The sequence below is a fragment of the Brachyistius frenatus genome, unplaced genomic scaffold, assembly GCF_029030835.1.
Source record: "Brachyistius frenatus isolate BFR_SWC_R1_liver_20210118 unplaced genomic scaffold, ASM2903083v1 Contig_45, whole genome shotgun sequence".
Classification (NCBI taxonomy): Eukaryota; Metazoa; Chordata; class Actinopteri; family Embiotocidae; genus Brachyistius; species Brachyistius frenatus.
Genome location: NW_027210644.1, coordinates 370,852 through 398,542, shown reverse-complemented (window position 1 = coordinate 398,542; position 27,691 = coordinate 370,852). Strand labels below are relative to the sequence as shown.

The window sequence follows — 27,691 nt, the reverse complement described above, 5'->3', positions numbered from 1 at the left end:
AATTGTTGTGCTTTTTTTTGTTCATGATGAATCCCTTATTGAAACATGCTCAGTGTAGGTTGGAAAAGTTTAAAGACTCAAGCAGCTAATGACATCAACAAAAACAAGCTCGTGTCAAGAGTTAACAAACCTGGAGTCCATTCAATAATACCAGGAAGTGTTGGGCAGTTCTAAAAAAAAAAAAACTCAAACATTTTCGGTTCTCTATTCAGAAAAAACTTTTCACTTGCAAAAAAGGGAATCTCAGAAGACTTATCATCAACAAATGTTCATTGGCATAAAGCTTTAAAGTAATCTCATGAATTTAATCAACAAGTAAACAGAATATTCATCAGCCTACAGTTCAACTACAGATATAGAACTGTAGTTACTTTCCTAGAAGGGGACGCCAAAACCACAATGCAGAATTCTCTGTGACATCATAAAGAAGCCCAGAGTAACAGCTAGGCTTAGAGGAATCTGGTTAACGCATCCATACATAAATCATTGAACAGGCATGATGATGGCCATGGCAGGACACCACGAAGAAACCAGCTCCAAAAACCAACCCAAAAGAACTGTTCTTTTGACTGATGAAACTCAGTTAAGAGCCATTAGACATCATATGAGTTATGGCTGAGTTGAGGCAGAAGGGTCCAAGGTCTGAGCAGCCACTGTGTCTGAGTATTCTGACCTGTTTCTAAATAAAGGATTTAATGCTGCTATCTTGGACACTAAAGAGGTAACTTTGAAGGGCCTTAAGTTAAGCTTAATGTTATTTAACTTCCTGAAGGAGTTGCCTGCAATGCTAGTGAAAATTAAAATGTGAATATAAAGATATATAGATTATAAAGATATAAAGATTACCAGATAAATATGTACTCAGGGAGCTGGGACTGAAAATAAACATGAAATAATAGGAGAAGCACCCCCACTTAACATTTTACTGTTGGTAAAGTCATCACACAGATACATCATGGGTGTTAAAACTCTCCCCAGAAGAGAATGTAATTGTTCTTCTGCCAAAGACCATTTTCCACAAGGGGCCTTACAGTAATAAATGTGCTGCAGTAGTTAGTAAATTGATCCATAAATTTGCAGAAGGGCTAAAACTTGGCAGCAATGTCGGTGTGAAAAAAAAAGTGATGTATGTTCCAGCTCTGGAATTCAATACACACCCATTTGAGATGCGTTGCTTGTGCAAAACTGACCCAGCTTCCCAAGTACTGTTGACAGTATAAAATGGCATCACAAACAGGGCAGTTGGAAAGTGAGGGATGTTGGCATGAAAATTGTTTGTTAGTCAGATTATATACTACTCTAATACTGAAGGCTGTAGTGAAAGGCTACGCAGCTGTTACCCAGTTAATGTATATGCTTGAAGTGAAGTCCTGGCTAAATTTATTTAATCTGTCTGTTAGCAGATGGGATAATACCTCTATATGCATAAACACTACAAAAGAGCAGTGTTTCCTCTCTGATCACTTCATTCAGTGAGCCCAAAGTGTTCCCACATGTGGACCTGTGGGTGGGCCACATTTGGTATTGACTGGAATGAAACAAAGGAAATACCGCGACAAGATGTGAATGTAAGGGGCGGGGGTGTTAGAGGATTTGATAGAGATGTAAGTAGACTGTGAGGGCACCTTTATCAGAAAACCTGACGTGATTTATCCCTTATCAAGGCTGTCATATTCTAATCTACAGGTTTACAGGGTAAATAAAGCTGCCCCTCTCTCTCCATGGCATATTCAGCCACATATAAATGAGAATGAATGTTAACCTCATACACAGTTCTTCCCATGCAGATGTGTGTGAAGCAAGGGCGGTTTATGTGAAGAAGGTTTTACCTGAATAGTTAATGTTTGGGTTAGATACTCAATCAGCACTCTGACATTATGTCTGCTTATCACCAGGCTGTGAATGAATATTCTGAAGTTTCCCAGGCAAACACACACTCTCACTCTCACACACACACACACACACACACACACACACACACACACACACACACACACACACACACACACACACACACACACACACACACACACACACACACACACACACACACACACACACACACACACACACACACACACACACACACAACCTAATACATGTGGCTGCCACCTACACCCATTTACAAACTGGGACTAAACAAACCATTGCAGGCAGGGTTGGATTTGTTTTGCATTCCTCAAAATGCTGGAGGATGGAGAGCTTCGAGAGTTATTATATGGATGATCACTATGAATGAGAGCCTGCAATAAATAGTAATCATGGCCTGCTGCGTTATCCTCTCTGCGGTCACATTGCTAACGTAATCTTTGGATTTACATGGGTGGGATTGTTAGTGAGATATGATTCGGCTCCACCAAACTTTGTGAGATGTCAACACTGATCGACCACAAAGTATTCTGAATCATGGATCCACCCAGTGAAACAGATTGTGTTCCCATCCAGGCTGAAGGTTGTCTCTTTAGCTGTTGAAGGGAAAAGTCCCCCCCCCAAAAAAACACAAAACTCTATATCTCCGTTTACAGATGTTTCACTGGTGTGGTCTTCAAAAGGTGGGATAGGATCACTTTAAAAGTACCGTTTTTATGGCAGAGCAAGCTAGCCCCTTTTTTTTTTTAAAAATCCCTCAGTTAACAGAAAGGTCAGCTTTCTTTGTGTTTCTGAAGCTGTACGTATCATTTCATAGTCTTCATCAGCAAAATGAGTTGCTCATTTGACAAGACAATTTAGTTGTTATCATTTGCTCCTACACTCCTGACTCTCTTCGAGGATGTTTGGTATTGGATATGAATCTTGCTCTCAGTCTTTCCCTAGCTGTCCAATGACTCCTGCTCAATGACCGTTATGCCATGTTTCACAATGTATTGTAGCTACCATTATTATAATGAAGCACCCATTTCTTACTTGTAAATAGCTGTTAAATAGACATCCCAGTCATAATTACAACAGTAATAATTCACTTTTCGACAAAAGCTCAGATATATTGAAGATTTTGCAAAAAATTATGGAAGCGTGCAAAAGCAAACAAACATGGATGTCTCCCATCAGTCAAAGTTTACCATTAAAAGGCCGGTATTGTGTAAAACAAGAAAAAATTGCCTTGGGGGGGAATTTCCTCTGTGCTCTAAATTCTAAAAGAGCTCCTCATCTTGACACTTTACTCTTCATCATTAACTGTGAAATGCTCCTTTCCTTTGGAGCTACTTTTAAGGTTGTATTTTGCTCTGCAAATCGGAGGATACCGCTTAGTTTTAGCATCAAGATGATGAGCAAAACAAGAAGGGAAGTGTGCTATTGCTGGTTGTTCAGCAGCTAAAAAGTATTCCCATAGCCATCCAGAGAAAAACAAGCTTAGGAAAGCTAGCTTTGCTTAGCTATTTTACTTCATCTATGAATGTTAATCATGTTTTGGCACTTCAGTGTCGCCAAAACTTGCATTGAGCTTAGATGAGCCAACTTGTGCTTAATGTTTTAGGAATAAAGCCTAAAGAATTATTGCCCACGAGTCCATCTACACTTTTTCTTCCTGAAGTCATCCTTATCACTGGAATTTCATTACTGATTTGGAAAGCATCCTCCATCTTGCACTTTGGTCCCACCAGTCTGCATCTGTGTAACTAAAACCTCCCCGTCTCAAACCAGTCCTGCAAATAAGCCAAGGCTGACTTCATCCAATGCAGCGTGAACTTTTGAAAAAAAAAAAAAAAACTCTCCTCGTCTGCTGGGTCTGGTGTGTAAAACACACTGTGTTCTGTGGGTCTGTGTTTTCTTATGTGTCTAACAGGGCTGCCGGTCTGATATCTCCCTGTGCATAGCCTCCTCTGCTCTCTGGATGGGATTCTTCGAAAACTGCTATCTCCCTTCTCGAAGCATTTGTATTTCTCAAAAACAGATTATTTATTTCCACCTTGTTCTTGATCACTTTACTCCTCACAACTGTGTAATGTGGCTGTGCCCAACTGAACAAGTCAGGAAAGGTATTGGCACGTTTTCCTTTGCTTTTCCTCTTCAAATGACGCACTGGAAATAATGCAGGCCACCACAGTTTTTCGGTGGAAGGAGCAGGCGACTTTATGCACCACTGGCAATCCCCAAACATTGGAAACAGTCCCGTCTATCCCGGGCTTGAAGGCGAGCAGGGCCCGGAGGACAGGGTGGACTTAACGCTCAGTGTGATTTGCCCCTGGAAATATCCCTCCCACAACATAGATAACAGATGTTCCATTTGAGAAACAAATAGGGACATTTGCAAAGGCAGCTCCCAAGAGTTTGTCACCACTGCAATGCTTATACAGCACACGTTTTGTAGACTACAATATCAAAAGGGGAAAGTGTTAATTTTAGTGAATAAGACAAATGTGCTGCAGCTCCACAGAGGTTTCATATAATACAGTGAAGTATGGTCTATGCTCTGAAAGGTGTTGCCTGGGTAGGTTTATGAGGTGTACCTTATAGGAAAAAAGTTGCAGTATGTTGCTCACGCACCAGGTACACACTGAAAACCTCAGATCATGTTTTTTTTTCCTCATCTTGTTCCCTGTGGGAAGGTGTTGTAAGACACAGTTCATTCAAATTCCCTTACAGCACAAGCTTTGAAAGTCGAGAAAGACATTTCATTAAGTGACTGCCAGCAGACGCACAAGGCAACGCAGGAGAATATGTTCCCTCTTGTTCCTGAGTTTCATTTTTCAGCCTTGGCTCCTTCATGCAGATTTGTACAATACCTTTTTCGTCAGGTTCCCTATGGGATGTGCCTTATTTTGGGGTGATCTTCAAAACTGGATGTCTGCCACACTCTCACATGCACACAAATGCACCCACAATAATCCAAGTCAGACCCTATCAGCGCATCCAGCTAATCGGCTGTGCACCGTGATGCATGATAAGAGAATGCAGCAGTTTGATAAAGACAAACCACAACAGAGCAGCGATCCACTGTCTCAGCATGAGTCCACTAGTGTCATAAATCAACAGTGCGTGCTTACTGGCCGTGGTGCTGCTTGAATGATAAAGATTTAAAGGTTTGCGACTGGGTATTTTATTTTACACAAACAAGCATAACAAGCAAAATATCTCTTGGCGTTTGTGATTTGAGCTGGGATTTACAAAGCAGCTGCTGTCCAAAGTTGATATAATGTTCCGCCAAACAGCACTCCGGCAGACATTATGTCAGGCTCATGTGTGCGGTATCAGTTGGACAAAAAACAAATCTTCATTTAATCCAGCTAAAATAAATTTTCCTTTGGTTTTGTGCCACACTATACAGATCGTTTTTTTGTTGTTGTTGTTGTTGTTGTTTTAAATGCACAAAAGAGAAGAACTTATAGTTAAAAAATTTTCAGTTTATTGACAAACTCTAATAAATAATGAATAAATCTCATAAATAATTAATATATAATCATTTCTCTATTAATAGCATTGTATCTGCATAAAAAGGTATTCGCTCGGCAACATAACTAAAAGAACCTCAAGCCTCAACTGATATTAGCTATGTATTCACTTTTTACCTCGATGTATGGTGGGGTGTACTGTGTTGCTCCTCGGCTTGCTCATGACCTATTTAAAACAAAAGACAAAATTTGAAGGGTAAATTATAGTAATTATAGTGTATAGCAGCTTCAATACCAAGGACAGGATGGATTGATTTTACTGTGGGTTTGTCAACATACCCCTTACACATAGACATGGTCATTAGAACGATTGTTATTTGTAAAAATATTGATATTCTTTCATCTTTAGTACCACAACTGTCTTTGGTATATAAACTAGAGTTAGTGCATGTTGTCTCTGCGCTTCTGCTGGCCCACCCACTCACTGGCTTTGAGGCTATAAAAGTATTTCTAACATCTCCTCCTTTCAGTGATCATCAAATTATTGACAGCAAATTTGAAAACAATTTTCTCATGATTTGTGACTGTACCAACCAATGACTTTTGTCAATGATTTTCAGGCGAGCAAAAGCAAAACATGTAATTCCCTGGTACGCCTCAAATTCTTAGTTGTAAGAATGACTTCCTTTGTTAGTTTTCGGAGAATAATTTTTTGCTGACGCCCTTCTGCTGCTGACTCATTGAGCCTCATCATTGTGACAGTCAGGGAGCAGGAGCACGGGAGCAGAATTATGTACGGGACCGTTCCTTCAACAAACTCTGACAGTTGCGTCCACCGCCACCTCGTTATTACGCTCCAAGCCCCCAACCCCCTCCACACACACACACACACACACACACACACACACACACACACACACACACACACACACACACACACACACACACACACACACACACACACACACACACACACTCATCTACACACACAGTCACCTTTGTGTTCTTCTGCAGATGTGGACGAGTGCGTGACCAACACCCACAGTTGTCGGCCCAGCGAGCACTGTGTGAACACAGTGGGTTCATTTGTATGCGAGCTGCAGGTCACTTGTCCTGCTGGCTACCAGCTGAGAAACAGTGTTTGCGAGGGTGAGTTCATTGTTCCTGATGTATTTCATTAAGCCAATTTACCCAGCAGTCATTTCCAGAACCTCTTAAGTAGTCAGTGGAAATGTTGATGATGTCTTCTTTAATTTGCAGTGCGGGATCTTTTTCATTTCTTTTTACTGGTTAGAGAACAGAAATGGGACAAAAAGGGCAGTAACACCAAACCCCACATTCTGATATACAAACCCTACTGCCTGACAGGAACGTCATTGAACTATCCTGTAAAAACTGATTGCACTGTGACGTTTTCTTGATTCTTATGGCAGCTACAACATGGGTAAGTTTGGGAAACAAACTGATTATTGGCATTACAAAAATATATATTTTAATGAATGATTGCAGGTAGCATTAACATATATGAAAAAATATATGACAAATTAAATAATTGTGATTCCTTCACAATAAAACTGACCCTGTATTTTACCAGTTGAATGCTTCTAATGTGAAGCATTACATTCGCATTAGCTTTATCTTTAAATAGATTCAGGTGAGCGGACATGGAACCCTGCGACTAATATAATTCAAATTTCAAACTGTAATTCTGTATTATGTGAATGCAACAGAATATCCACTTGAATTGAGCATGGGAATGGTGGAGCTTGACACTGAAGAATGTAAATACATGTTAAAAGAATGTAAACACATGTTTGTTACAGAAATAATGCTGTCCATCGATCAAATACAGCATGTGACTTTAAAAAGTCATATGGCTTATTAATTTGAATGCTCACCCTGTGCTAGCTTGGCGCCGCCCAACCATCACTGCCAGCTTCAGTCTTTGCTGTGATTTTTTTTCTGAAAAGATTGTTTCCATTAAGGTTTCCTCAGCTACTCTGTTGGGCAGGTAAATAAGCGACCAGTTGGGACAGCTCAGTGTGATAACATTGAAGTAGATCCAACAATGGCAGAGGTGCGCCCATTCGGATGAATATATGAAAACAATTCTCATTTATTCACGCTGTGGTCTGGAAACACAAGACTACCTATATGCTCATCCACCACCATGACCTCCACACATACTATTTTCCTCGCTATGTAAAGGCGACTGGACTTCCTGCTTTTGGCAGTGACCATATGTTGATGACCTAAACATTACCTGCAGTGTATTTCCACCTCACAACACAACTTGAAACTCATGAGCTGAGGCTCATGTTTGGGTTGGACTGTGACACTCAGTGTTGCAAGTTTCTCAGCGATTTCAAAAGGATCCAGAAACCTACAACACACAAGCCATACACCCCTGGCTCACACTGAGGTAGCGCATAAAAGATGCTCATGCATGTGCACAGGGACTATTCTGGTCCTAATGTTTATTATCACCTCCACTCTACTGCTCTTTCTAATTGTATCATTGAAAACCCACAATAACGTGTCCTTAAAGGGACATGATTCAGACTAACAAATCCCCAAATACAATACTGCAGTGCATCATGGACACTGTGTTGGGCCCTTCAGCGTGTCCTGGCATTACTGATTGCAGGCAGTTGTTCTGAAAGAGGCTCATTCTCAGGAACAGGGTAGGTTATATTTAGCCAGCTCATTTTCACCCTCAATCCCTGATGGAGACAATCAACATTAGTGACAGGAAAATCTACATAAATCCTTTTCGTTCCGAGATTCCTACCATACTTTGGCAATTGCATGTCTGTGGTCATGACATAAACTTATAAGCTCAGTTAGCAAATCTTAATTAAGATGTGCAGTATGTTGATGTTGTTTTTTTTTGGCCGCAGTCATGATGCTTGTACTTGAGCAGATGTCAGTTTAAAATGTGACAAGATAATCACCAAGAGAGATGCAGCACTTTGAAGCTCTATGACTCCTGTCATCAGCACTTGGTACCAGGGAGGAGTAATCAATGTAGCTAGTTAATGAAGGTAATATTTAGTCGACCATCTAACGTCAAAGGGAAAACTAATTTACTGCATGAAAGCGAGAGATCTCTGCTAACATTTCCGTCTGTGTCCCTCTGATGATGATTGATCGAGAAAAAAAAAAACAATTAAGACCGTCCACTCCAAGCACAGCATAGGTGAACTCCTGAGAAAGGTCCTGGCAGCACAAAACACAAATATTCCCTTTAAACTGCATCCATAGCTCATACGATCCCACGACTGCTTTAAAACATTTTTTTTTTCAACTTCTGTTAATTGCAGAGTTGGCTCAACTCAACACATTTTTCCTCCTGTTAAACACTGACAGAGTGAAAGTTTGAATTTCCAGAATGCTGAACATGTTTATTCTATGCTTAAGCCACAGTGCCACCTGCTGTACTGTTAACAAGCTGAGAGCTCAGTGATACTGAGAGTTGACAGCAGGTTTAAGGTTCTTACAGCAGATTAAAGAAATGTATTTGATTTGTCATTGAATTTATGTTAATCTGTTCTCTATCTGCAGATATCGATGAATGCATGGGGAGAACCCACGACTGTGGAACAGGCTTTGTGTGTGAGAACACAGTGGGCTCTTTTCTGTGTAAACCCAAACCCAAATGCATTAGCGGCTTCACGCAGGACCCTCATGGCAACTGTATCGGTAAGAGTCAGTGCTGCGCTCTGTTGGGTAAATAAACTCCCTAACACATGATCAACAAATAGCTAATGGAGAAGAAGGCCAAATGTTAAAAAAAAAAAAAAAAGAGCTGTTGGGACCCATTAACAACCCCCTTTCCTCACACCCTATGAACAGTTTGTGCTCTTTTTTTTTTTTTTACACTGTAATGCTATCCAGGTTTACACTTACATTAAAACATAATAGTTGAGGTTTATTTAGGGGTTGGGTGGGTGCTGTGATTTTGTGGAGATTCTCCACTCGCTACTTGGTAATTCATACAGTAACAATATTTCCTAGAAAGCTCACAATAAAATATCAAACTGTTGTTACATTTCAATTTTTTTCAGCTTCTTCGATGCCCAATACTCACTCACTATAGTAATTCAGAGGTTAAATAAATGATTTTGCATTTTTCTTTAAATTACCTACAATTTTCTTAGCAGTGTTTAGGCAAATATTACAGAATGAGGAGGCCATAACGTTCACCCCTGGGTCCTCCTAATGTCATAAAACTGTCTCCTATACATTGGCTGATATACAACCAAGCAGAGCGAAGTAATCCTCAGTCATATCGACTCCCAGCAGGGTAGACCATATATTACCGATCTGTCACAGAGTGAAATGCTCCCTCTGGCTCTTTCCAAATCTCCAAAATCTGTCTTTTAACAATTTCCTGTTTCTTCGATGTCTCAGAAGTTTTGTTTTGTTTTGTTTGCTTGTTGTTGTTTTTTTCACAATTTTGTAACTAACCCCTCTGCTGTCAAGCACTGTTTTGTGTTTTGATGACTGTTAGTTGCCTTAAAAGGCTTTTTCAGGTGACTTTGAATTAATTACTTAGCTGTGTTTTGGTTAACGAAGCATCTACATGCCTATAGTCACACATACGTAGTGTTTTTACATGGACATCAGAATCCCATCTATTGGAGTTAAGTGTTTAGGTAATTTAGTTATGCTCACTCCTCAACATTGTTGCAGCACCTGATTTCACTATATTGGATGAGTGTTCTTTGTTTACTTTGGCATTTAATTAAAGCCAGTTTGGTGTCTATAAGACTCAGGTTTTTGTCTCATATCATTAAATTACGTCCTGCAGAGGTTCTGATGATACCATGGGAAGAGGCATTTAGAATATGTTATCTTTTCCTAAGCCAATTCAATATTATCAGCTTTCGGAAGCTGACTCGTAGTACCATAAAGTCGGTGATTACAAGCCTGAGCCTCCAGGACAGGTACTGTATGTAAGTTTCCGCCTGCGTAAAGTTCGACTGCTCCTTCTTCCTCCATCAGACACTGACGATACGCAGTGCAACAGCGGTTCTTAGGGAATCAGAGGACCTGATTAGATTGGCCATGACTAAAGTCGGCTGTGACACGCCTGCTAATCTTTCTACCTCACCACTGTGCCAGAGTTGTGCCTGCACCAAAATGCCAAACAAATTGACCACACCTACTTGCACTCTTGACGCACTTGCGCTTGCACTGCATCTGTGCTACACCTGCATCGTTCCTGCCCTGTGCCCAGGCAGACGAAAATAGGCCCATTTGTCTTTTCGATTTTGCAGACATAAATGAGTGCAGCAGCCTGAGTGAGCCATGCAGCTCGGGTTTCAACTGTATCAACACCGTGGGATCCTACACATGCCAGCAGAAGATCATAATGTGCAGCCATGGCTACCACGCCAGCCCCGATGGAGCCAAGTGTGTTGGTGAGATTTACTGCTTAAACATGCAGCAGTAACAAACTAAAACATCATATTTGTCATGTGCCGTATTTCAGGCAAATTTCCCTCAGAGATATAAGTTTTATAAGTATGTTGTTTTATACATTTTATAATTTAAGAGGTACAATATGCAGGAGATGATAATAATATTGAACCATTTTAAGCTTGTATTAAGGCTGCAACTATCGATTAGCAATGAAAAAAAAGCCTTGATGGATTGAGTTTTTCCATCCTTTCAGTCCCAGCCAAATTGTTTACTTCCCTTTAGATGATGTCTTTGAACCTCATGAAAATGCATACAAGTTAAAGCAAAGTTTTGTTTGATTTAATTTAATTTTGAGGATTAAATGAATAAGTAGAACATTTAGAGCATGGGCCAATGTCTGTGAGAGGGCTGCAGGTAGGCACCAATGATCATTATTGATTAATCTGTTGATTTATTCCTTACCTTGGCTACAGCAGTTGTGAAAACATTCCTGCCAAAAGGTAGATGGCTGCTCTAGACATTTCAATTCTGTTACAGGATTGTACATCAGTAGATTAAGTCTTTAAAGTGCCAAAAAAAAAAAAGGAAATTTGAGCATGTACACTCCCATGAAAAGTAGGCAAACTCCCTCTATGAAAAGCTCCAGAGCAACTACTAAATAGAACTGGAGCGATGGTTTTCCCTGTTAACACAAGTCCACACAGCAAAGAAAGTGAGCCTTCGAAAGAGCAATGTGTGTATTTTGTGTTTGTGCTGTGAGCGGGAGGTTGGCTATGTTTAGGGAAGACCCACCCATGTGCACAGTGGGTCACTGCTGAGGTGCTTTATCTTTCTCTCTGACTGTCCAGACATTGATGAGTGTCAGATGGGAACGCACCGCTGTGGAGTGGGCCAGATCTGTCACAACCTCCCTGGCAGCTACCGCTGTGACTGTCAGACGGGCTACCAGTATGACACCCTCCGCAAAGTCTGCACTGGTACGTACTGTTGTATCAGGTCTGTGAGAAGATGATGAGAAGACGGAATGTTCCGTCGCACCCAGCCTTTTTCTGCAATGGTTAAATGGCATCTAAATGGAGAATTAGTGCCAGCACCTCTTTATCTTGATGGCCTCAAATCCTGCAGATAGGTAGTGGATTTAGAAATGCATTATTTGCAGGCAGTTGGATGCAGGGATGAGAACAGGTGCTTAAACAAAAACTGTCAGGTAGGTACAGGAACAAGAGCAATCCACAAGAACAGTCTCAAGTTCTGGAAAAGAAACAGGAAAAAGGCAATAATTACACCTCAAAATGTCGGTGATTTCACAGAATGACAATTCATAAGTGACTTTATTCAGTGTTTTACTGCTGTCACACTCAAAACTAGGATTACAAGGTGCTTCGCAGTCACTAAAGAAGATGAAGCAATTGCATAAATGAGATGCAGCAAACAGAAGTTCTATGTTTTGTCAAAGCCATCTATGTAATGTGAAGCAGAGACATCTACTGAGGTGTAGCATCTAGTCTGCCCTCAGTTCATAATGAGAGGAAGAAGTCGCGTATTCTTATGTTGAATGGAACAACAGACACGATGACAAAAAAAATTCCCTCGGGGATTAATAAAGTAACTACCTAACCTAACCTAAAACTCTTGGCAAAACAAGAGGTAAAATTGCATTACTCTTTACTGAAGGAGACAGCTCTTCGTGAATGAAGGGATGAAGTTTGATGCTGAATCTCGGGGGGGCCACCACATTGGTGGGCCATTGGATGTAACTAGTTCAATAAGCTGTTCATCTTGCTAGCTTCAAAATTGAGGCAATATTGCAAACAAAGCATGTTTAATGACTGTGTTTGTACAATTCACAACAGATTTCTAGAGCAGCTAATGACAACATAAAACATACCAAAAACATTCCAAATGCGATTGGTATATGGTTTTGCTGTGGCTTTTTTTAAATTCTTATTATATTATTGCTGTTAATGGAGATAAATAAACTATAAGTTAAAGTATGACCTTTTATCCCTTCTAACGTGCAGAGTGCAATTTAATTCCTACAAATTACACCTTTGAAAGTAATTACAATGATTGTAAAGTCTTTCCTGGTGAGCATAAATCAATATCACATCTTCCTTTGAAAAGACAAACAAATCATTATTTGTTGAGTCTCTTAATTTTTGTTAGTTTGAATGTTTAATTTTTAGTTTGAAATACAGGCATTTCTGTGCACCTAAAAACTATAAGTATGAAATTCAACCAGTATGCAGAATCAATGTGTGTATTTATCGATTATCAAGCAGACCCATAAAATGAAGTTGCTTCTGAAAGAGTATATTTTAAAGTTTTTTTAATGGAACTGGAAAAATTCAGTTCATGTTAACATGTTTTTATTTTAATAATGCAGTCATTTATTTCGTAAAATGTTAAAAATGTGCGCAAATTCCAAGTCCCCAAAGCCCAAATGTTCATTCCAGGTATTTTGTTTGAAATAAATAAAAACTGTAAAATAAAGAAGTCCTCATATTTTGAAGCAGGAAATCATGGAAACCAATATTAGATTTTATTTATTTTTTTAATAACAAATTACTCTAAAAGTCGGCATCAGCATTTCAAACAAAAATACTATTCGAAATACTATAATGACTAAACTTTTAGACTGTTTTTGACTATTTACTTACTAAACTTTGACAGCAGTATTTATAATTGTTTCAATAAAAAACTAATTTAAGCACAAGTTTATGTAATTTACTCCTAAAAAGCAAGTTGCTCTATTCCTTAATATTACAAATGCCCATCGGTAATTTATCTTTCTCCTTTTTCAGTCATAAAAGTTTAATATTGCTTGATTGTAATTGCTTGACTGTGATTTATTTTTTTAATTTTTTTATTGAACCATGTAGAAATTTTTGAAATTTGATACCAAAGCGGACAAGTCACCTGGAGTTGAGTGCTTTGTGGCCCCTGAGGTATCTGTCTGCTCTCTAATAGCTCCTACTCCTTTACTGACAGATGTAAATGAGTGCTGGCGCTATCCTGGCAGGCTGTGTGCCCAGACCTGTGAAAACACCCCGGGCTCCTACCACTGCTCATGCACAGCTGGCTTCTCTCTAGCATTTGATGGCAAGAACTGTGAAGGTAAGCTGGACAGTTTTTTTTGTTTTTTTTTTTTTTTTTTCCCCGAATATATTACGATTATAAACACCATCTTATTTAGACGGGACTGTCTTATTTTCCTTGAAGAAGGTAAGGCGTAGAGGTAAACCTCTGGGGAGAACGTCAACATCAAAAGACATGCAGGCTTCACACAGACTTTGAGATTATATATATTGATGGAAAACTGTTTACGAGTCCTTTGGAAGTCTTTGTTTATCAGTGAAAACTATTTTCTGCCAGAATTTAATTTAGTCTTCATCTCTTGGATGCGAAGGCATCTGACAGTGCATACATAATGGTTTTTAGGTTTAGGTGCTGTCAGTCATCGGTGTGTTGAAGATGTGGTTGTGCTTTACAGAGCAAAGCTGACCAGGAGCGTGATTCACATTACGTTCAGCTTGTTACAGCAATTACCGAAGGAACTTAATCAAGTTGTAAAGGTTTCTATTCACAGCCCAAAAGTGAAGCAGGGTTTATTATGAAAGCTTGTCTGAGAGGACATGATTAGGTTTTGATTAGTGCTTTTCAGATTAATTTGTTCCACTCACTTGAAGCTTGTCTTTTTAGTTTAATAACAAATATCATTAGAATTGCACAATTCAAATTCCCAAATTATTAATGCGCAAAAATCCTCTTAATTATTTTTTTTTAACTTTTTTTTTTTTTTATCCTTCATAGAATAATGTTCAGTTGTATGTTCTATATTTGTATTATTGTCACCAAATTAACAATGTATTCAAAGCCTGATATACGGTACCTTACTCCGAAATCTTTTTTTCTGCATTCAGATATAAATGAATGTGACAAAAACCCTTGTAGCCAGGAGTGTGCCAACATCTACGGCTCATATCAGTGCTACTGTCGCCAAGGTTACTTCCTGAAGGAGGATGGGCACACCTGTGAAGGTATGGTCCTCCGGGTTTACTCAGTACCGTCTGGTACAGACCCTACAATATCTACAGTACAATGTGTTGCTCTGTGTCTATACCAGAAGTATAAATACATGATATATTTTTTTACTCACACATTTGTCACAACAAATTGGCCATGTCCACATGTACTATCTAATGCAAACAAACATGACAGATCAACTACAAATTCAACCTTCACAAATATAATGAGGTGTTTCTCTAGTAATATTTTGCCCACCCCATTCACAAACTGCCAACCAGCACAACATCAGTACTAACTATAACCTCAGTAATAACACATTCGATGTGCCTGAATTAATGCGTCTTTAAAGACAAAACTCCAAGTATGTGTCAGCATTGTTGAAATTAAGTGCATTAGATCTTATAAATGTCCCTAATAAAGTAGCCAGGGACAGCAAGTGGCCAAAACAAAAACAACAACAACAACAAACGGAAAGTGCAGCTTTCAAGCTTTCATTTTACACATTTCCGACGTTGCCTCTGGTGTCTAAAAACACAATGTATGGACACTAATGCAGGCCATCCAATCTAGCCAGTAATGTGTAGAAAAGGATGCTACAATCACAAATCAATAGAGGTGCATTAAATTAGACTTTAGCTATGGTATGCTTTTCTCTTCCTTTTTCCTTCCCTTGCCTTCGCTAAGGCAGAAAAAAAAAATCATATGAGTGATGGATGAAACCTGTCGGCAGAATCAATATCAAAACTACCAACTTAGGTCAAAGTTTTTCATAATTATGTGCAAAAACAGAGTGAAACATCAATACCTATCTAATAAATTCCATCATTTTTAAGATAAAAAGCATTTAGGAGAAAACTGTCTCATGCCGGAGGATTGTCTGCCTCACATTAATAATGTATTGAAGACCTGAGGAAAAGGTTGTCAAGTCAAGATATATTCACAACATATACCAGAGTTGAGAACAGTAAAGATTCAAAACAACTTTGCAGTACATTTCAGTATCCAAGAACTTCTCCGGAAGAGACTTTAGTTGATATTTTTACAGTAGTATGATATTATAGAAATTTCCCCTCGGGGATTAATAAAGTGTATAAAAAAAAAAAAAAAAAAATAAAAATAAAAAAATAAAAAATGATTAACCATTAAAGTGTCACACTTTAAGAGAAGGGAACTCTGTGGTAACATTCCTCCTATGATCCAAATCATTTTATAGTTTCTATTTCGTCTTAGGTGACACAGGGCCTGAAGGTAGCCTGTGTTGCTAATCCCCCAGACAGGAAAGCACAGTCACGCACACACACACACACACACACACACACACACACACACACACACACACACACACACACACACACACACACACACACACACACACACACACACACACACACACACACACACACACACACATACAGATTACTTTAATCTAACTAATTAAACATGTGTTTTTGTGCGTTGTGTGTGTGTGTGTGTGTGTGTGTGTGTTTGAACAGATATTGACGAGTGCTCTCAGAGCATCGGGAACCTCTGTGCCTTCCAGTGTGTTAATGTTGCAGGCAGCTACCAGTGCGCATGTCCTCCTCATGGATACAGCATGTCAGCCAATGGACACACCTGCAAAGGTGAGGCCACATCTTCAGAAATGATTTTCACAGAAATTTCCACTAAAAAAAACGCATTAAAAAAAACTTTCCGTAGACGGTGATAGTAAACGATCGGTGCAGCTCAGTGGTGCATTTATTTATGATGCCAGTTACTCTGCAGTATGCCAATTCTCATTTATGTTATGTCTCTTCTTAGTAGAAACTTTCTAACTTTTTTTTTTTTTTTTAAAGGGAATGAAAGTAAAAGTGATAAAGAACTTTAAAAAAAAATGCAGTGGCTGCACTTATTGTGAGAGGCTGTTTAAAAGGATGAAGAGGATTAATGAGAGAAACAGAACCACACATCCCTAAAATATACATAAAGAACATCCTCAGTTTTACAATGCAAACAGAGACAGTGAAGTTTTTAAAGCACTAGTAGAAATATTAAGATTTAATGAATTTATCATTTTTTTGGTTGGGTATCAATAGTTTGTTATTTGTTAAAATTGGTCTTCACTTTTTAATCTTCAGAACAAGTTTCCTGCAGATTGCCCACACAATCCCAACTCAAAATCCACTCAGTAGTTTCGGATGAAGCATGTTGCAGTTTTTACAGTGTCAGCAGATAGTATTAAGAAGTTGTCATGGAGGTGAATCTGTGGACATGAAATATTATTAGCTCCTTTGATTCTTTCTGAATTCATTGTTTTGATTCTTTACTGTTTTATGAACTCTTCTAAATAGCTCAGAAGCTTTAAATGAACAAAGAGAAATTTGCTTTCTCACACTTTCACTGGAGCCAGAAGGTGATTTGCTCAGCTTAGCATCAATATTTGAGTGCAGGGCATCACAGGTAGCCTGACTTTGTCCAAAGTTGAAAAGAATCTTGTTTGTTTGCTGTATCTTGTTTGCTTAATTCACACACAGAAATACAAAAAAACACTACGGTATGTATGGGTAAAATAGTGGAATACAATTTATTATTATTGTATTTTCTTCTTTGCTGGACGCCAGACAACCAGCTGAGTCAGAGTGACTCCTGCAAGTCACTCTGTTGGCAACATGCATGTATTATAAGAGCTGAATAGGAGTTGGATGAAAATTCAAGGTGCTCAGACCCTTTTCTGAAATTTCTTTTCTGAAATGTCTATTCATAGATGGGCTTTTAAGACACACAAGACTCCTTTACAAAATGCAAACCAAACAATATATGCATACATTAAAACAAAGAACGATATGATATTGTTTAAAGCTCAGGAAGTAGCTAGAAAGTAGACCCTTGATTTAAGACTGTTTTGTCAAACTGTGTCAAACTTGAAAGTGAATCTGTTGCAATACATTTACTCATAAATTCATTCTACTATTGGCTATTTGTTTTTTTCCAGATATTGATGAGTGCACAACTGGCACCCACAACTGTTCCTTCAGACAGACCTGCTATAACCTGCAGGGAGGTTTCAGGTGTCTCTCCTTAAACTGCCCTGACAACTACAAGAAGGTGTCCGACACGTGAGTCACATCTCGGCAACTTTTAAATCTTGACATGTTTTTCTCCACTGGTGTCTTTTCCTGATCTTACTTAAAGTTTTAGTCAAGCCTTTGTCTGGGTGCCACTCTTTTTTTTTGTTTGTTTGAAGTTTTCCTTGGTAAACAGGTCCAATGAAGTCTCTCCTCACAGATGTACTGCACTATATTATGTTTATTTGCCGTATCCAGGCATCCCCCCCCCCTCTTAAGCATTAACCTTGTTTAAGTGTGTTTAAGATTATATTCTATATGTTTCTATCTAGATCTTCTCAGGCTGTGAAACACTATACATCCATATACAGTACTTACAGTGCAGCATCCTGCACAGAATGGCCTTGTTAGCTGTGTGCCTTTGTCGGCTGACTCCTATCAGGCTGCACGATGAAGTCAGATGGCTTTGATCAGCTCAGTGCTTCCCGGGGCCGTCTCTGCAGCTCTCCCCACTCTACGCTCCGCTGAACAGAACCAGTTCACACACACAGACTCACAGGCATACACCCTCTCCGTCTATCTCCGGTCAGACCACGAGGGGCGTCTTATCAATGTTATCTGGAGACACCTTATTAACCTCAGTGTGACGTGGCTTGGCTCACCACAGAGAGCCGTCTTTCACTCCTCAACAGCCTTGGCAGCCACAGACAGACGCCTGAGATTAAATGTTTCCCGGTCTGTCCATATTAGGTTCCAAGACACTCTTGTTCTGAGTTGTGCAAATTTCACAGTGCATTACGTTCAGGTTTACTTTGGGTTTTAAAGTCTGATTTGTGATGGATAATCAAACACAAAGCATGCCTCTGCATTGCTGCTCTTTTTTTTTTTTTTAGTGGCAACCCACCCACTGATTAGTGAACAGCTGTTTTGAAGCCTCGAGTATGGCAGTTTGGCCATCATCATCTTGGAGACAGAAGAGACCATATTTTGAGCAGTTGGGGATAAGTGAGGGGTGGATCGAACTGAAAAACCGTGGACAATATGCCCGCCCGCCTATTCCGGCAACCTGGCCGCACCCCAGGCATATCAGTCAAACCATTCACGCCCCAAAGGCCCAATGTGATTAATTATGAAATGATTTTCAAAAGAAATAGCAGAACACCGATCAGAAGGAGTAAATGTAACTAATGACAACATAATGACTTATTATGGAGTCATTATAAAACATATTAACTTAGTATTTTATAAGAGAAGTTCACACTCTCTGCATGGGAGTTTACGGAGCCATCCCCTCATGGCCCTTGGGGGTACTGTTTGATGTATCCTTTCAAATCACCCAAGACATCTGCCTCCAAATACTGTCTCACTAAATTCCCATTTTTCTCTCGCTGTCTTCCCTGGCTCGTTTCCAGACGCTGTGAGCGGATCACTTGTCCTACCAACTCCATGGACTGTCAGAACTCTCCTGTGCGGATCACGTACTACCAGCTCAGCTTCCAGACCAACATCATCACTCCGGCCCAGATTTTTCGAATTGGACCATCCCCTGCCTACTCTGGCGACCACATCGTCATTGGCATCACGAAGGGAAACGAAGAGGGCTACTTTAGCACCCGCAAGCTGAACAGCTTCACAGGGGCTGTCTACCTGCAGAGACAAGTCCGTGAGCCCAAAGACTTCACGATAGACGTGGAGATGAAGCTTCTGAGGCAGGGGACATTGACCTCATTCCTTGCTAGGATCTATGTATTTATCACATCCACCACTATGTAACACCAACCAGATGGAGACAGAGACTTGACATTTCATATGGTGCTAAATTTCTATTGGTGCACATTTTTGTAATGCCTCTCAATTTCCAAGCATGATTTAAGAATCTTGTAGAATGCTGCCAAATATTTAAACTGTTCACTTGGTGCTTGGCAGATTTTTTTTTTGGAGTCTTTCTAGGACAATCATATTTCCTGAAAGACCATGTATTTGTATGTACCAAAGTCTTTTTCCGCATTGACTGTTACTAACGTGCTCTTGCCTTGATGCCCTTGTAAGGCTCTATTCACATGGTTTGTACAGACAGTGGTAAGGTGCAGAACAGGTCACCGCGCAAGTCGAAGTAGGTGGTTTGTGCTGTGCTCTACTCTTCTTCTTTGACCCCTCTATGATAAATGTTTATTTTCATGACAATTATTCTTGAAGAAATGAACACAACTTTGCAGCACTAGAAATGTAGGGCACTTGTCATTTAGAGGCCCAAAACTGACAAAATATAATAAAAATGTTTCAATATGAATATATATCAGTAGTGTTAGGAGTTGAATAATTAGAATTAAGTTCCAAAAGAAATATAAATATTTGTCATTGACTCAGAATTACATTTTATACATGTTTCCTTCTCCACCAATCAGCTGTTAAAACAATTCAATATGTTTTCATTTAGTTTACTGTAATATAGTTAAAACAATTGATTTTAGTCTTGTGTTATTTTCACTTGCTCACTATTGTGTTTTCTCTTTATTAACTGTTATTGAATTGTATTCATTTATCTGTCAGTATTCTCCAGGGGTGTAGGTTTGCATATGGACGGAAGTGACATGTCTCAACCAATATTTCTAGACCAGTTTGTATTATCTTTGGACTCAATTCATCGTCAATCATTCTGCTCATCTCCAAGTTGACCAATTTAGGCTCTCTAGCATTTAACTGGCTGACAGGAAGAGGGCAATCTGAGGACTCATGTCATATGCAAATATTGTACAACTACTGTCAGACAAGCATGAGGTGAGAGCTGATCAGTGTGCTGACAGCGGTGAGTTATCAGGACTGTCAGTTCACACCTCAACCATTGGTGAACATTTTCAATAACTTCCTCCCTTTGCTTTATTTCCTGCACTACAGCACATAAAACCTAATTTGGTTCAGGCCAACATGTTTTGTACTTTGTAGATATTATTCCATCCAAAAAGATTAGAAGCTTTTTCAACACCCAGGGTGTAAGTATAGTTAGTAACTATTTATACATATTAATGTAAAATTATGAACTGCTAGCTACCCAATGTCACCAGGTTTTCTGTGGAAAATAATGTCAACTGATGTTAGTTAACCGTGCTGGTTAACTTTACCTAGCAAGCTAACCCCAGCTTTCTGCTAGCAGGAGTAAATACAAAATCTGTGGATATATCAATATTACGAGATAAATTTCAGTCAAGAAATCCCATGAAAGTGTCACTATTAATGAATTGTACTGAATGCAGGAAAAGGGAGCAGGCTAGAAAAGTAGCGCAAGCTGATGAGGAAACAGGTGCATTTTCAGCGTTTCAGGAGAGCTCCTAATTATGAATTATGGTTCAACATTTTAGGGAGGCATCAGCATCAACACTCTTCTTAGGATTTTAGGCAACCTTTGAAAGTCACAACAAGTTGTTTTTTTTACTGAATATTTAAAATCGTTCGCAAAAGTATATGGGACCCTAAGATATATACTGTAAGACATTTGGGGTTTAGGATTGAGTGTAAATTACCAACCTACAGTTAATGTAACTATGATCTGCCCATGTATGGTCCACCACTACCTCGATGTGGGGGTAGGGAGTGGGTTGTTTTGTCCCTGACAATGTTAAAACTGAACCCACACCCTTAGTACGTTGTAATGTCATTACCTTGTGTGTATATAATAATGTGATGTCCATGTATATATATATGACCAAAATAAAGTTTCCTATTATTATTCAAATCTATGAATTAGGTTTACATTTATTTTAAATTTTAAGAAATGATTTATTTTGCCATCTGTTTGAAGGTTATAGGATAATTCCTGTTTATTTCAACCTGGTGTATTTCCAATTATTGTTGCTCAACAGAGCCAACAAGTCATGCTAACTTCGAAAGTCTACTGGAGAGAAACCAACAGTTGCACGAAACAGCATATATCGAGGCAAAAAAAACACTTCTTTTTTTTTTTTTGGAAAAAAAAATATTTTCTTTTCTTTTTAAAATATGTTATTTTATTCGGTCTCAAAGTAAACAGAAATTACCCCCCCTGAAATAACCATTTTGCCAACTGCATAAATGGGAAATACATCAGGTTGAAATAAATTGTAGCTACTTGAAATGACAATTGTAAATTATATTTTTGTTTTACTGTTCATGTAAACAAATATAAATCAGTATGATTTATTAATGTCACTTATTGGATTTTTCTTGGCAGTTTTGGGCTTCGATTAAAACCACCCAATTTTTTCATGTGTTTGTAAAAACTCCGCAGATCCTTCATATAGGACATTTTGTTAAACATTTGGTGTATTATGTTTTTATAAGATGTGATCAGATTAAATGTTTTGAAATTCAAGGCAAATCCCACAAAAAAAAAAATTTAAACAGTCATGTATGGTAAATTCCAGCACTGAAAATATCATTGAAGGGGATGTTACTGTTGCTTTTTTTATTGTTATGTTTTATATTTTTTCCTCTATGACAGAACACATCTCTCTATGTTACTGTGTTGTAATTATCTCAGGGTAAAAATCAAGCAATTTTGTAAACACTAGGCAATTTCCTGTATGCTCTGCAGGAATGAATCTGTTTGCTGCTGTAACTGGCCTCAAACAGCATGGACAGTTTCAGCTGCCACATGACATTTGTATCTATGACCAAACCAATAAATGATGATCGAACTGCTTTCATTTGCTCAATACAAGTGCACAGTGTCAGGGTCACTTTTTCCACAACATCAACACCGTCACATGCTGCTAGCTGGTTCCATGTAATATTTGAGCCAACATTCCCATCTAGTGGTGACCAGTGACTCACCACCTAATACGCCACCCTAACAAAGGCAGAGAATATTCATTTAGCTTCTTTGAAATGTTTCAGATTTCAATTTAGATGTTATTTACAAAATAAATTGCCTGACACTAACTTAGCGAACTTCTTATCTCAACTGTTTCCATCACCTTTTCCACAGCTACACAAGGAACATTTAATGTGTGTTACACCCAGTGGTATTCCCACCCGGAAAGTGTGTGTGCTTTGCTACTTCAGTCTATTAATACATCCCAGTAGATGGCCTTTCAGCTGGAAACTGGGTGGGGGGTCTCTCACAGGTCACTGTATAAATAAACACCACTGTTGGACTGATAGGTGGTTTTAGGAAATAATCACACTAATATTTTTGGGCACAAGATTCTGAGTGATTAATCAACCCACATTTAGAGTCAGAGCACCTTCATTGGGCATATTAGTATTTATTCTAGAACTGGAGCATCATTCTTCAAAAAGATTTGTTGTTTAGACGTTGGCGGTGGAGAGCGCCATGTAACACGTCGCTCCAAAATCTCTTTCACTCCAAAAGGCGATCAATTGAGTTGGGATCTGGCGACTGTGAAGGCCATGGTGTATAATTTACATATAAAATCAGTCACATTTGTTATCTATCTGTAGTTGTTCAATATTAAGTATTTGTAATTGTACTTTTGTCATTGGACAGAGGCCAGAAATTTATTTTAGCAGCTCACATACACATTTCTGTTTAGCCTACAATCAACTTAAAGTACAGACTTGTGATGTTGTTTTATGGTTTCCATTAAAAAAAATACAGTAATGGCCAAGGACCTTATGAATTGTTAGGGTCTCATCAGCATTTAAATAGCTACAGTGACTTTGTAAAGGGTTAATACTGTGCCGTTTAGTTTCCATCTTTGGTACTCAGTAATCAGTGCTAGGAGGATCATCTGTCGGTCAATGTGTCCACCACTGTGATCTTTCAACTGTGAGTTTCTGGTGTGTTTTTTCTGTTTAATTGCAAACCACAAAAAACACATCCCTTCCTGTGAATCAGAGCAGAAAACTCCAAGAACAGATTCCAACTCTTTCAGACTTTAACAAAATAATGTTTGGAGAAGTGAAATTTGATCCATTTACCTTCCTGAATTTATTATAACAAATAAAAGCAGATTGTAGGGAGCCTGTAAGAATATATAAGCATAGTAAAGGGTCTTTATAGTGAATCAATGGTACATCACTGTGGTTTAAGTGACTGGATGATGACAAATTTGTTCAGGAAACTGGTCAGCCACTGCAGCAGTGACACTGGTCTTCACTGGGTGGCCTCTTTCCTTTCTGCTGGAACCCAAACACATCCGGCTATTGAGGTGGCGCCCCACATGTGGGAGTGTGATCTCTGATTGTCTGTCTCAGCTTCAAAGGGTTATCAAGACAACTAAATATATGTGGTGAGGAGCCACCTTGTTACAGTAACATGAAAACAACCAGACCTCCAGTAACATGTTTCAGCTAACGCCTAATGGGTTCACATCAGCACGTCGAGTTTTATGGCACTGCTTTTAAAGGATGGCAGAAGAAGAAAAAAAAGACAAAGGTATAAACTTATGAGCCAAATAATTAAGACCCCCCCCCACTCCTTAATATGCTGGTGGTCCATCACATGCTGCCAAAAACACTCCAGCCCATCAAGACCTGGACTCAACAAGACCTCTGAAGGTGTCCTGTGAGACGACAGCAGCTGATCCTTTAAGACCAGGATGTTGCAAGTTGGGGATGCTGTTGATCAGACTTGTTCCAGCTTGTGCCATAATTTATGGTTCATAACTCTTTGGACCCCTAATAGCAGGTACTCACCACTGCTGAACGGGAGCACACCACAACCCTTCTCGTTTCAGAGGAGACCCAGTTGTCTGGCCTCAATAACATGGTCAACAATGCACTTTGTCTGACATGAGACATCCATGTTTGTTTGCTTCCATACTTTTTACTGAATACAAACTACTGTTAAAAATATTCAGTGAACCACTGTAGATCATTGCAGCAATACAATCCTGATAAATAAATATATATTTAGTGTGTAGATAGATAGATTTATGATACCAGATTTATTGATGGTTTGTGGAGTTTAGATTTGACTTCCATCTGCTGGGTGACTGAGGGACAGGTGCAGAACCTACATCTGAGGGATAATCCACTGAAACTTCATCCTCAGTTGGATATTATCCAGTAGCTGTGGCTTAAGATATTGTTGATGGCAGATTTTGCAAGAACCTTTGAACATAAAAAGCAGGCTTACAGTGACTTTGTTATTATCTGCTTGTTGTATCAGTATGTCATGTTCAGTATCGTTGTTCCCCACTGATATCAAGAATGATGAGTCTATAAAATCTCCCCAAAAAAATATTTTTGCACATTATCTCTTCCTGCTGGGGTTCAGTAATGTATAGCCTATTAATTCCAGAGCTTCCCTTTCAATTTTATAGGTGTAGTCAGCTATCCCTTTTTATCCCTTCCAGCTGTTAAATTTAGCTCATTTGCCTGATTTCAGTGGAGGACTTTACTGTCCTAAATGTGTACTGCATGAGGAATATAACACTTGATTGAAAAATTTGACAGCCGACAAGGATAAAATCCAGAGTAAAAGACAGACTCCTTGCAGAATTTTGGAGGGCTTATTAGAAGACCTCCTGAGAGCCACAACAGAAAAAGTCTAATAAAAGCTCATCAGAGCATATATTGGCAATGAAAGGAAAACCGTGTGTTGTTGAAAATGATCAGTGACCCTGATGTGGAGCTTTCAGGCCAGCTGACTGACTTTGATCTTAAATAGAGATGTGAAGAAAGTGGAACGTGGCTCTTACTGGTGGATGGAGAAGGCATGGAGCAGAAGCACTATTTATTTTAGGTTTTCTTTTGTTTTTTTTTACAACAAAAACCAGTGAATATCCACTAAACCCATAAATGATTTACTTTTAAATAAGACACTTCATTAATCAAATTAGATGTAGCTTACATGTATTACAGTCTTACTGAAACCCAAACCTCATGATTATATTAAAATGTTATTTTCATATTTGAAAATATGAAGTCACGGACATAACAAGGTTAGGGGTGCTCTTGAATTTCATCTACGGTAACTCCAGTGAGCTGCAGGTTGACAACAGAGGGCAGCAGACTGCACCAATCTGACAGCCGTAACATGGTGCTGAAAGAATGTTCACTTGCACAATACACTTGCGTAACCTGTCTGAACGTCAGCTCATTAAATGCATGCCTACATTTTCCATTCCAGTACATGTGAGCACAAACACATTCCCCTTCTTCACACAAGGACTTCCTCTCTGCAGAACTACGATTGCATTTAACTGCTGTGATCAGTCGCATTCCCACTGTAATAATGTATCAGTCCAATCCCTTAGTGGGCGGTTATCATGTGTGAAACCATGAGTCAGCTTTTCCATGGACTGATGTGATGGGTGTCTTCCAAAGCAGAGAACTCCCTCTGTCACAGCTCCGTCAGGTCTCCTCGAGGGGACCAGTTAAATGACGCCTTTGATTAGCTGATTATACACTATTCATCTTCTTCTCTGGTTAATCACAGAGACACTAAAGTCCTCTTTTATCATGCTGTACCAGTGTGTGAGGCCTGTGTATGTGTAACAAAACCCAGTGGGAAATCAAAGAGATTCTGTTTGCGTAAGATCCTCGTTTTGTTCATCACACAGCCTACCTTCCAATTGTCTGCACACTCATGATTAGTCATACTTATTTCAATCTTGCTGGGTTTATGGTGTTTTGTAATATTAAATGACAGGCTGTGTCTCCTTTTGATTAATTCTTATTTGTCATACCTGCAATTAGGATAACACGCAATTTCAGGTCGTACGTTTTTGCTTGGATAAGCCTTATATAGAACCCCACACACACACACACACACACACACACACACACACACACACACACACACACACACACACACACACACACACACACCTCATTTTTACCATAATTGCTCTCACTGCCCATCTTAATTGTACAGTATATGTAGAAAGGTACATAGCCAGAAAAAAATGCAATTATACACAAAACTAACATGAAAGATAAAATGTACTTTTCTGGTTTAAAAAGCGAACACCAAAGTTCAGCAAGTCGAGTGTTCAGCAGTGGAAATTTGTAATCATCAGGTGGGAGATTTTTGTTCAAACACATCCAGCCAGTGGCAATAACAAAACAGAACATGGAAAAGTCATGACTGAGTGGTTTCTGAACATGAATCTACATACTTTGGGATAACTGAAACAAAAGAGAAGTATAAGCAGTTTTTACCGTGAGGAAGATGGCTAATGTTTTTTCTCCCTTCACCTCTTGTGATGTATTGTAATTCCTCCTGCTGAATCAAGAAGTGCTCCAGTTTAAAAGGCTTTGATTTTGTAATAAATTTTTTAAAAAAGAATGTCTCCTGACAATTAAACCCATAACAACTTATCTCTGTTAATCAAAATAAATAAAAACTTAAAATGTTCAAACAAAGAAAATCATCCAATGCCTTAAAGTGGCTTTTCTGTAACACCTTTCTTTCAAAATCCAATCGCCACCCCTTTTTCTATCCACCCCTCCACCGTTTGCCTGTAGAGATTTGTTCCTTAGACATTTCAATCTTAATTCTATGAATCTGTGTTTCTGAGACTGTCGATGGTACACATGTTATGCTACATCATAGGTTGTTTACCTATGGGAAGAGACTCTAGACATATTTAAGATGACACACTACACATTTGTATCAGGTGCATTTCCACAACAGGAGCTTTTGCCTGGAGAGCAGGAAATTATTTTAGACCGCTACTGTACCTACACACACCATCATCAACGACTTGATCTAAATAGAACCTATATTGGGTTTCTGTTATGATTATACAGTGCCTATGTGATCACAGATCTTCCCCTGTCTGTTTTTGCTGGCAACCACCAGCATTACGCATAAAATAGAGTTTATTCTCCCATCTGTTGTCTGGATGTTGTGCTGCAGATGCACCAATGTAACCTGTTAACATGGGTGCTGAAATGACAATCAATACATTCCAC

General features: G+C 39.0%; 1 protein-coding gene across 1 annotated transcript in view; it reads left to right on the top strand.

The window, feature by feature from the left end:
• Positions 1 to 21,596, top strand: part of fbln2 (fibulin 2) — a 63,338-nt gene extending 41,742 nt beyond the window's left edge. Inside the window, exons 11-19 of the mRNA XM_069703176.1 lie at positions 6,345 to 6,479; positions 8,895 to 9,032; positions 10,613 to 10,756; positions 11,606 to 11,734; positions 13,749 to 13,874; positions 14,681 to 14,797; positions 16,280 to 16,408; positions 17,758 to 17,881; positions 19,243 to 21,596. Of these exons, the coding sequence (XP_069559277.1) occupies positions 6,345 to 6,479; positions 8,895 to 9,032; positions 10,613 to 10,756; positions 11,606 to 11,734; positions 13,749 to 13,874; positions 14,681 to 14,797; positions 16,280 to 16,408; positions 17,758 to 17,881; positions 19,243 to 19,603 (1,403 nt within the window). The 3' untranslated portion in view covers positions 19,604 to 21,596. The remainder of the gene's footprint in view (positions 1 to 6,344; positions 6,480 to 8,894; positions 9,033 to 10,612; positions 10,757 to 11,605; positions 11,735 to 13,748; positions 13,875 to 14,680; positions 14,798 to 16,279; positions 16,409 to 17,757; positions 17,882 to 19,242) is intronic.
• Positions 21,597 to 27,691: the final 6,095 nt, after the last annotated feature.